Consider the following 10830-nt stretch of genomic DNA (forward strand, 5'->3'; position numbering starts at 1 on the left):
TCATCATTTATCCTATGTGGCACTCCTAAAATAGCACCATTGTACATGCCCTAACATGCGTGAAATTTCTAGGAACATCATGTTTAGCAAACACGCAAAAGTAACTTCTTTTAGTCGTTTCATTGCAGTACTAGTAGTAGAAGTTAAAGAAAATTGATTGTACCTGAGTCTGTGTATTTACAACGGGAGATAGTGGTACTACACAAAATGCCTTTTTTTTTGTGCAAATCAGCTTCACAAACTACAGGGAAGAAACCTGTCGTCGTCAAACGTGGTCGCCCACTTCCTCGAAAACACGGTGTTGTCGAAAGAGCCGAAGAAATCGTCCAGCCCCACGGGTTCCGGGAGCTTGGACTTGTCGTCCGCCCACTCCGCAGCGATGCAAGACGTTACGTCGGCGTCGTCCACCTGGCGCCTGGCTGAGACCGCCTCGCCTGACGTCGTCGTGCCGCGCGGTGACTTGGGTGGGTGGTGCGCCGTGCCGGGGAGCGTGTTGATCGGCACGGGCACAGCGTGGCAATGGTCGTCGATGTACGTGACGATGAGCATCTCGGGCTTGGCCCGGCTGCGATCCACCAGCTTCCGCGCCGTGCACGCCCTGAGGCTGCTGCACTTGTAGTACGCTCTGCACAAGCATTTCAGCCTCACTGCATCTCACACGTACGTCTGGTGGAGCTTGGATTCATCGGAGAAGGTTCATGTTGTAGGAACAGTTGATTACCGAGGATACGGGGAGCCCTTGATAGGTTTCTGGCCGTACTTGCGCCACGCCCACAGGTCGTCGACGGTGCCGTTGTTGACGCCGCCGTGTTCGACCGGCACCAACCGCACCACCTTCTTCCTGCTGCATCGACCAACCAAACATGTACTGATCATCGATTCATATGGTAACCAAGGTAAACTGTATTACGTTGGAGTACCTTGTTTTCCGCTGCCTGGGAGTGGGGGTGCCAACGCCCGGTTTCCGGCCAGTCTGCTTCCTCCCCGGCAGCGTCTGCCCGGACGTCAAGGCAGACAGCAAGGAGATGAAGACGTTGCGCTCACGGGACGTCGACGACAGCGTGATGGAGAATGGCGGCCGAGGCGGCTCCAGGACGTCGTACGACGACGAGGAGGATGCCGCCTTCATCCGTCGCCCGACGAACTCCAGGGAGGAAACCACACTGGTGACGACTCCCCGGCGAGCCCGCGCCCGCGCCGCTGTAGGCTCTGGCTCTGCCTCCGAGCCGGGAACTACGGTCGAGCCGCCGCAGCTCCTCACGACCGCCTCGAGGCCCCAATCGGCGGAGTCCATGATCAGTTTGGTAGAGGCAGAGGAGAGGGCAGTGTGGTTGACTTTGGCGCGGGCTTCTTGGAGCGTGGCATCGTGCATGCATATATAGTGCTCCGATCGATTGGTACAAGGTCAAACACGCCGCCGAGTGATAGCGTCAGCGAGTACTACTACGATGAAAAACAAAGCACAAATATATATATAAAAAAATTACTAGGAAGTCAATGCTGTTTCGCTTTGAAAAGGCGAATGTGCAAGATCGCATCCACACTTACTGATCGACCGACCTTCCTAGTTTCATTAGGTACGCCACGTGCTGCAACTGGCTATGTGTGCACCTCCCACTGGACCAGCTTAGCAAGGTGCCACCCAGGGATCGATGCATCCAGGGTTGCTGGATGTACTTGCCACCATGGGCCATTTTCATGCCTTCAAGGGCTCCCACATGAGTCATGCCGTTTTTTCTTCTGAAGTAAAAAAAAACTGAAGATGCCATTAACCTCCATGCACGTTCCTCCTTTGTAGAACAGCTTTTGCGGTACTTATCCTCACAAATACATATTTCAATGCGAACCAACCTATGGTTCGATGGTTTGAAAGACAGTAGTATCCGCAATCCACCAGGATTCAAGTCTTACTAGCGATGCACGTTCACTGAGAGGAGACACCCCGTCGACTACTAGACGTCTACGATGACTTTTGTAACTCTCAAGATTGCGCGTATATATGAATGTTTGCGTGTGTATTGTGTTAAAAAAATACATAATTTAACTTGTCAGTTACAAGCTTGTTATTTTAATATGAAAACTGTTTGTCACATTAAAAGTTTATTCCTTCACTACACTTAGTTATTTGATAAAAAAAATACTCCTCCTGCGCTAGCCCTTCAAAGCCTCATGCAAATTCTGAAAAACTTGGTTGGTGGGCCCACTTCCACTCGCTCGTATCTCCTTGTAGTCTTAGAGCAAGTATAATAGGGTGATGTAAGCGGGTTGTGAGGATTTAAATATTGTATTATCGCTTAGTTGGAAAAGAGAGAAGAGGAGAGAGTAGGGAAGCGGGCTGCAGACTTACAGCCAGTTGTAGCACGAGCTCCAAAAAGCTTTGTGGGAGTGAAAGATGGGCCATATGTTGATAAAGTAGTACTTTCTTATAGCCGACTATTATACGTGTTAGCTATTATATTGGTTGTAAATAACATGGCAACATGTTATAGCTAACAGCTGGCTATATTATTAACTATGCTCTCACACGCTCTTCGTTGGTTCTCTTTCTCTCTCTCTTTCCTGGGCGCCTCGCTTTCCCAACCAAGCCGCCAATGTTGCCTCTGTACCCGGCAAAGATGATGACCACATCATGCGCCGTTCTCTCCCAGTGCAGCTCCGGTCCGCCTCTATTCTAAGGTCCCCCAGCATAGTCGTGTTGTTTTGCCATCGCTAACGGCCCTATAGTCGCGGAGCGTGACCAGAAACCAAGAGGGGGTCAAATTCAAACTAGAAGCAAAATATACATGAAAATAGGTGCAATGAAGTTTACATGGACACGAAAATTAGAAATTTATACATCGTTAGAACGTCTTTGAATCAATTTTCTTTAATTGAATTTGAAACATATATTTCTTTACTCGTTGTTCAGCAATTCATCTCGTCTGCGAATGTCGCATTGGGCCGTCGAGATGCATCACTTTTAGCAGCATGAGAAGAGCAGCCGTAGTTGTGGTGTGCAGATGCAGCAACAAACCACCGGCAATGAACGATGTCATGCAACATGGCAGGAGCCCGAGATAAAGAGAAGGGCAACATCAGCGGTGCATCATCGTAGTCTACCGGAGAGAAAAGGAAGAAGAAACAATGAATACAATGCAAACAGATGCATATCGATGCATGACATGACAAGTAATGGTGCTAGGTGTGCCATAACACAGTAGGAGGTGATACCGGCGAAGGGGGAGAACAACCAGGAAAGTATTTCTGGTGTTTCGCGTTTTCGGACAAACGAACCGGAGGGGGAAAGTTGCATGTTCTCTATGCTAGGGATGTGTGGCGGATGAACGGGCTGCGCATATGAATTCGTCCCGTCGTTCTGAGCAACTTTCATGTACAAAGTTTTTTCATCCGAGTTACAGTTTATTTTTTACGAAATTCTAAAGTTTTTATAATATTCTGGAATTTCCTAATTTAAATCAATTCGAAAATTAAAATACCTAAACTGCTACGGGTATACATAAGTGTACCCAGTAGTGTGTGCACGTGTATGACAGGTGGGACCCGTTGACTGCTGAGTCAGTAGTCAACAGTCCCAGCTGACTAGTCAAAGTGGGCATGTGGGGCCCATGTGTCATAGGTGCATAAGTTATGAGGTTATTTAGTTTATTTAAAAAAACAGAGGGGCACCGCTGTCATTGACCTACTAATTATCATGGGTTAATTTAACTTAGTTAATTAACTATTATCTAATAAATTAATATTAATCCTTTTCCTTTTATGTTTTTTTTTGCTTAATCGACGGGCGGGCCCCCATGGCCAGTGGCACAAGGCCACGGGTGTGTTAATGGGCGATGGCGCCCAGATCCACAGAAAGGGGGGCGGGCGCCGGCCACTGGCGCGGCGCGGTCGGCCGCCGGAGTTGGCAGTGGCTAGGCCACGCCGGGGTGGCACCGGGGCGCGGGGCAGCAGCGGGCAGCGGAGGTGGGCGCAGGGAGCGGCGGCCCGGCAGAGCGAGCAGCGGCGTTCGCTGGGCTCGCGCTGGGGGCTAGGCAGGTCGCTGGCGTGGCTGCGACGCGGCGTTCGCGGCCTTCAGCGGCAGCAGCAGTGCGGAGCGGGGGCAGCGGGCGGGGTCGGCGCAGGCGACGGCGGGTCGGCGGCGCGAGGCGCGCTGTGGCGCCAGCGAACGGCGGGACGGCGAGCGCGTGACGGCGCTGGCAAATGGCGTGACGGCGAGCGGCGGCGAGTGGCACGGCCGCAGCTCGAGGAGCCAGCGGGGCGCGGGCAGAGCGAGGGCGGCCGGCGAGCCGGGGGGCAGCAAGGCAGCGACAGCTGCGTCAGGCGGCGGAGGCGACAACGGCATCAGGCAGCCGCCGGGTCAGAGCAGCAGCAAAGGAGCGAGCGGGCAACGCGGGGAAGAGGACGGACTGGGGCGGCAGCGGACGAGCCGAACGAGGCGAAGCGTGGCGTTAGGGCGCCGGGGTGGCCGCAGTGAGGCGCAGGCTGGCGGGCGGTCTAGCACGAGCTCGTGCGGCAGCAGCAACCTAGAGCAACGGCAACGGGACTCGGTCGTGATGGATCGGCAACTAGAGAAGGGGAGCAACCGCAGGGAAAGAGGGGAAGCGGAGAGGGGCTCACAGTGAGCCTGTAGGAGTGCTTAGCGGGCTCGGGGGAGGCTCGGTGACGACGAATCCGACGGAGGTCGCCGGCGGGTGCAAGGTTGAAGACGACGTGGGTCCGACAATGCAGGGGGGCTCTGGCTCGAGTTCCTTGGCGTGGGCGAAGCAGCGGATCACGTAGGGGTGGATGGCATGGTCCTAGGGCGCAGGGTGGCCGGGGAGCGCACGGGAAGGCATTCCATGGCGGCGGCGGCGGGAGCGCGAGTGAGAAGGAGAGGGACGAGAGGAGGGGAAGTGAGGGCTCTAGGGTTCGCCAAAGGAGTGCGGGGGCGACTTAACTGAGCAGGGGGCGATGGATGGATGGCGCGTGGCGATCCAAGACCTGGACACGCGCGCGGCGTCCATGATGCCTCTTGTGAACAGGAGGTTGAAGGAGGAAGGTGAGTTGGGCTGGGCCTGGTCAATTTGCTAGATGGGTCAAGTGCCCAGTAGATTAGGTCTTTTGTTTTTCATTTCATTTTATCTTTTCCTTTTTATTTATTTCCTTTTCTATTTTCTCTTTGTTTCCTATTGTTTTAGTTTTTGTAAAATATATACTTGGCATCTAATTTAGTATTTCAATTTAGTCCACTGTCACAAAAAGTCTAGTCCCCAAATAATTTAGTTTGATATTTTATTAATTAGTAAAGGCATTAAATAATTAGGTTTGCTACTACTTAAATCATTTTAGTTCAGTTAAGCATTTCATAAAAGTTTGGTTTCACCGCCATAATCACCTATGCATTATCTGGCATGACCTGAACATTTTAGTTTCATTGTTTGAAAACTTTTGTTGTGTGCCTGAATTTTAATTTGAATTCGAATCGGTTCCGAAACTGACTCAAGATTAGCAATAGTAATCGAGGTGATGTGGCATCATTAGTAGAGGTTCACTGTAGCTTAAGTATCCGGGCGTCACAATTCTCCTCCACTACAAGAAATCTCGTCCCGAGATTTAAGAGGTAGAGTAAGGGGAAAGATGTGGTTATGAAAATTCTATCGAGTCTTTTGGGTCTTCGTTGCTCTTCCTCGAAGTGGTCGATCCATTACGTTGAGGTCTTCATTTCTCTGCTTCATGTCATCATGATGAAATCATCATCTTTTTTTCGAAAACTCCATCGTACGTACGAAGGACAAGGGGTAACTTCGGAAGAACGGACCGCTACCATCTTTCTTATCTGGTAGATAACATCAAGAGAGGTGGCGGAAAGTAACTCTCGAATTGAAACTTACGAAATTATCGAGAGCAAAGTAAGAAGGTGCAAAATAGAAGTTTCAAGCGGGCAGGCAATCGTTCAATGCCTGAAACAAGGCGTGAAAGGTGTTGAAAGCAACGGGAATAAGTATTGTGTCTGATACCAGAATTGATGGCTCGTGAATTACATAAAAGGCCACGCGTGAGGAACAACCTTGGGAACAGGGGGTACAAGAGAGTCAGGTTTCGATCATGTGGAACTGTGGGTTATGGGCCCACCATGTGGTTAAAAGTAAGAAGGGCGTTGACATCTTGCACGGTCATGATAGCAAGACATGTCAGAGGGTAGCCTATCAGTTATGTTGGCAACAATGTCGGTACCAAGGGCGAGGGACGAAGAGAACCATTTTCCTGCTCGTTGAACGAGGCGGACCATTAGGCAAAGTTTTCGTCCATCGGTGACTACCGGAATATCATCAACAATAGTAATAGGGTCTTACTGACAGAATTGTACACCGAGGTGTGTACATAAGCAGGAGAATATTTTTGGTTGGGTCATATAGTTCACAAGAAAGGTTAAACCAGACAATAGAAAGGAAAATGTGATTATCAGATTAAACGGAACAATGGAAAGGAAAAATATGTTTGAACACATATTTCAGGGGTATATCCTTCCCAAGGACAAGCAGAGCATGATATCCATGACATGATAGAAGTAGAAAACCATTTAGGTAAGGGGAGAGGAATTTCATGACATTACCCAAACAACAGTGTATGAATAATTGATAATGAAATTTTAGCATGGTGCTTCAAATATTCTTATTGATGATATGAGTACCACATACATGCTTCGAGATAGTATTGACATGGTCATCAGGTAAAGATCAGGCTATGTATACACAAGGGATCCATCAGGAACGACTTATAGAGTAAGTCTTACAATTTCCTCATGGAAGAATGGATAACCTTGTAGAAAAGGAAACTATAATAATAGGTCCTCCGGCCAGGTGTGCTAGGCATGACATCACCTTATCGGGTCAAATACTAATGTCATAACTCTTGGGAATTTGTTCCAATCATCATATCTGACCGAGATTCAGATCTGATTGGTGTCAGGATACCTCAAACTCAGGATGCCTGAGAAGGAAAGGTGCAACACAAATTGACGAGACGACATTGTAAGATTCTCGGGAAATGTACTATGGAAGCGAGTTTCGAAAAAAGAGCTCTTCATTAAACCAATGAAGGGATAAGGAGGTAGCTGATGAACTCACCGACAATTCATCGAGACTTCCAAAAGATGGGTTTCCACAATTATGTGAACAAGCAGATATCAGTAGTCAGATCAAATGATATAATGATGTATGCTCGAGCAAATCATACACAATTAAAATGGTTGAAAGGTGCACCCGACATATGGGCTTAGGTAGCACGATCAATGTTAGAATGGTGATTCATTATCCAATAGTCTAAGAATGAACTGTCGACCATTAACTCCAATTCAATAGGGTTGCTAGGAGTATAGAATCCAAGCATCATCGTTCACTTGTTGGTATTCCCGTTAGAATTAACATTGGGACCAAGAAAGAATGGTGATGGTGAGAAGTATCACTATACTAAGAATTCTTAAGAGGTGGTGAAATTCTCACGACATTCTTGACATAAAAGATGGTAATACTCCAAGGTAAGAAGAACAAATGTTCGATAGCAAGGATCTCAAGGTATAACACAAAACACGAACAAGTTTGTTTTGAACGGAAGGCAATAAAGTGGTCGATGATAACACAAATCATCAAGGGCAAGGATGGTATTTCTCATCATGAATTCAATTGATATACTATAAGAGCTCAGAACGCTGATGATGATCACGACACAAACTCGAAATCAAGTTTGTTGTTCAAGGAGAAATGATATGACGAGGAAGATCGACGTAAGATTACCTCGCCGTCGAAACTTTTGCTCCGGAAAGAAGGACCAGGTAGCACAACTAAAATTAGCACGATAATAATGTAGCCGATTAGGATAGGAATGACTTGAAGGATTATTAAACTCATAAGTAACGAAAACTACTTAGAGTTATTGAATCGAAGTGAGGAATCAATTCACGCGTTGGTGTTCTCGAGTGACTAATAACTCAGCACCCGGGGAGAAATTGGAGTCAACGAGAATAATAATTGATAGGAACTCATAAGAAGTTATGTAGTTCCGTGATATTCTCGAGATACCAGAGGGTATACTCAACGGTAGAGCAGAATAGAGGTTGGATAGGTGTATTGACCTTTAGAAGACAAGTACTTCAACTTGTCCGAGAAATGGGATCAAAGAAGAACAATATGGTCGGAACCACGATTGCAAAGGACCAATTCCCAGATATAAGATGAACTTACACCATGGGGATTATTATCATTATTACAAGAAGCTTCCATGATAAGTTCCGCATCGGGTCCATAGGCATGAACACAAAGGTTCAAGGTCGACTCCCACTTCTTCAATGCATAACCTTTCATTGACTTCTCGCTTTCGAAGTAGTTGTAGCGTTGAAGTTTTACCTGACGAAAAGTCAGTAGAATATAACCCGCATAACTTTCGAGTTCACACAGACTAAGGAAGGGATAGGTTCAACCCATCGGGGCATCTTAGGAACCTATAACACAAGTTCAGGAGTAAATTATACAAGCTCGGAAGCACATCATGGTTGAGAAGCAGAGGATACAGTGTATCAAAGGCAATATGCATCTGAAAAGGCTCACAAGGTTATTGAATATGAAGGACATTGTCGGATGAAATCTGACAAAGGGTCTGGTGGTCCACAAAGGATCTGATGTGAGCATTGGTACTCAACCAAAAGAAGAAGAATGAAAGGAGATCAATTTATAGAAACAACTGACTAACTCAAAGCTCAAATGCAAAGAAATTATGAATTCTAAGACAAGGGATCAGAAGCAATGCTCTGATGAGGGATGGATAAGTTGAAGAGCCTTTGGGGTACAATCGATGGCAATATGATTGGTCGAGATCCAGCTCATGTTTAAAATGGCGTCTGAGCCAGAAGGATTATTTATAAGGGTCAACTAATGATTGTGTGTATTCACACACAATAATTCATTAGGCTCAAAATGGCAAGGACAGGGGATGTCAACGAAGACTACTAGAGATATGGAATTAACCATAATGCAAGCAGGCAAGAATTTCAAGAACAATAGTCTGCTGAGGATTTCGGAAGACCGAATAGCATTTCAAAGAATTTTATGAAACACATGATCTACTGGGGATGAACGAATCCTCGATATGTGTGAGGAATTATTTGCAGGTGTATTCATGCTGAATAGAGCTAACAGCAGGCACAAAGGATTCTCGAGATATTGGAAAATATTTCGTCGTATCTAGTAATAACAAGAGCAACTTGGAACGAAGGTATGGACGGTGAGTGTATGTATTTATCCATAGGAATAAATCGGTGATAGGAAATTGCAAAAACGACGGGCACAAGGTCTTGGGGGAACATCGAAGAGTATCATCGGAATCCTTCGGTGCACCAAGCAATCATCTGGATTGAAGGCTCTCCGGGAGGAAGTAATTAATTACGAGAACCTAGAGTCAGAGTTAGTAAATTCATTTTAACATGAATAGAAGAGAGATTCAAGTCCCAGAGTAAAGATCGAGGAGTAAAAGATCCTAATACCACCCAAATGGCGACGTGGGCTCGTAAGACACACATCCATGTTAGTAAAAAGTTTTGCAATGTCTAGACTCGACTTCGGCATAGGAGTGTGGAAGGGGGATTCCTACAGGCAGTCGACTCTGATACCAAGTTGTGACGCCCCCGATTCAATCGTACACTAATCATACACGCAAACGCGTACGATCAAGATCAGGGACTCATGGGAAGATATCACAACACAACTCTACAAATAAAATAAGTCATACAAGCATCATATTACAAGCCAGGGGCCTCGAGGGCTCGAATACAAGAGCTCGATCATAGACGAGTCAGCAGAAGCAACAATATCTGACTACAGACATAGGTAAACAAGTTTGCCTTAAGAAGGCTAGCACAAACTGGGATACAGATCTAAAGAGGCGCATGCCTCCTGTCTGGGATCCTCCTAAACTACTCTTGGTCATCGTCAGCGGCCTGCACGTAGTAGTAGGCACCTCCAGAGTACTAGGAGTCATCATCGACAGTGGCATCTGGCTCCTGGATTCCATCGTCTGGCCACAACAATCGGGTATCAAAAGGGGAAAGGGGGGGAACAAAGCAACCGTGAGTACTCATCCAAAGTACTCGCAAGCAAGGAGCTACACTACATATGTATGCATTGGTATCAAATGGAAAAGGGTAGCATATGTGGACTGAACTGCAGAATGCCAGAATAAGAGGGGGATAGCTAGTCCTATCGAAGACTAAGCTTCTGGCAGCCTCCATCTTGAAGCAGTAGAAGAGATTAGATGGTAAGTTCACCATGTATCATCGCATAACATATTCCTACCCGGCGATCCTCCCCTCGTCGCCCTGTTAGAGAGCGATCGTCGGATTGTATCTGGCACTTGGAAGGGTGTGTTTTATTAAGTATCCGATTCTAGTTGTCATAAGGTCAAGGTACAACTCCGAGTCGTCCTTTTACCGAGGGACACGACTATTCGAATAGATAAACTTCCCTGCAGGGGTGCACCACATTTCCCAACAAGCTCAATCCCCTTTGGCTAGACACACTTTCCTGGTTTATGCCCGGCCTCGGAAGATCAAGACGCCGCAGCTCCACCTAGGCATAATAGAGAGGTCAGTGTTGGGAAACGTAGTAATTTCAAAATTTTCCTACACAAACGCAAGATCATGGTGATGCATAGCAACGAGAGGGGAGAGTGTTGTCCACGTACCCTCATAGACCGAAAGCGGAAGCGTTAGCACAACATGGTTGATGTAGTCGTACGTCTTCACGACCCGACCGATCCAAGTACCAAACGCACGGCACCTCCGAGTTCAGCACACGTTCAGCTCGA

The 10830-nt window shown here is 47.2% G+C and overlaps 1 protein-coding gene across 2 annotated transcripts; it reads right to left on the reverse strand.

Annotated features, from left to right (window-relative positions):
- Positions 1 to 228: 228 nt before the first annotated feature.
- Positions 229 to 1319, reverse strand: LOC119298369 (WRKY transcription factor 22-like). Of its 2 annotated transcripts, none has more exons than XM_037575801.1 (3): positions 921 to 1319; positions 722 to 841; positions 229 to 625 (listed from the first exon to the last, which is right to left on the reverse strand). In XM_037575801.1, exons 1-3 carry the CDS (start codon positions 1292 to 1294, stop codon positions 235 to 237), a joined length of 885 nt encoding a protein of 294 aa, XP_037431698.1. In that variant the 5' UTR covers positions 1295 to 1319; the 3' UTR covers positions 229 to 234. The 2 variants fall into 2 exon arrangements, with proteins under 2 accessions (XP_037431698.1, XP_037431697.1); XM_037575800.1 differs by having other exon boundaries at positions 722 to 844.
- Positions 1320 to 10830: the final 9511 nt, after the last annotated feature.

The sequence above is a fragment of the Triticum dicoccoides genome, chromosome 5A, assembly GCF_002162155.2.
Source record: "Triticum dicoccoides isolate Atlit2015 ecotype Zavitan chromosome 5A, WEW_v2.0, whole genome shotgun sequence".
NCBI classification, from domain to species: Eukaryota; Viridiplantae; Streptophyta; class Magnoliopsida; order Poales; family Poaceae; genus Triticum; species Triticum dicoccoides.

Excerpts from the sequence above, each read along its gene's own strand:
- LOC119298369 (XM_037575800.1), bottom strand. The coding sequence starts at position 1,294 with ATGGACTCCGCCGATTGGGGCCTCGAGGCGGTCGTGAGGAGCTGCGGC. Across the intron at positions 845-920 it reads CCCAGGCAGCGGAAAACAAG|CAGGAAGAAGGTGGTGCGGT; the intron begins GTACTCCAACGT and ends TGGTCGATGCAG. Across the intron at positions 626-721 it reads AAGGGCTCCCCGTATCCTCG|AGCGTACTACAAGTGCAGCA; the intron begins GTAATCAACTGT and ends ATGCTTGTGCAG.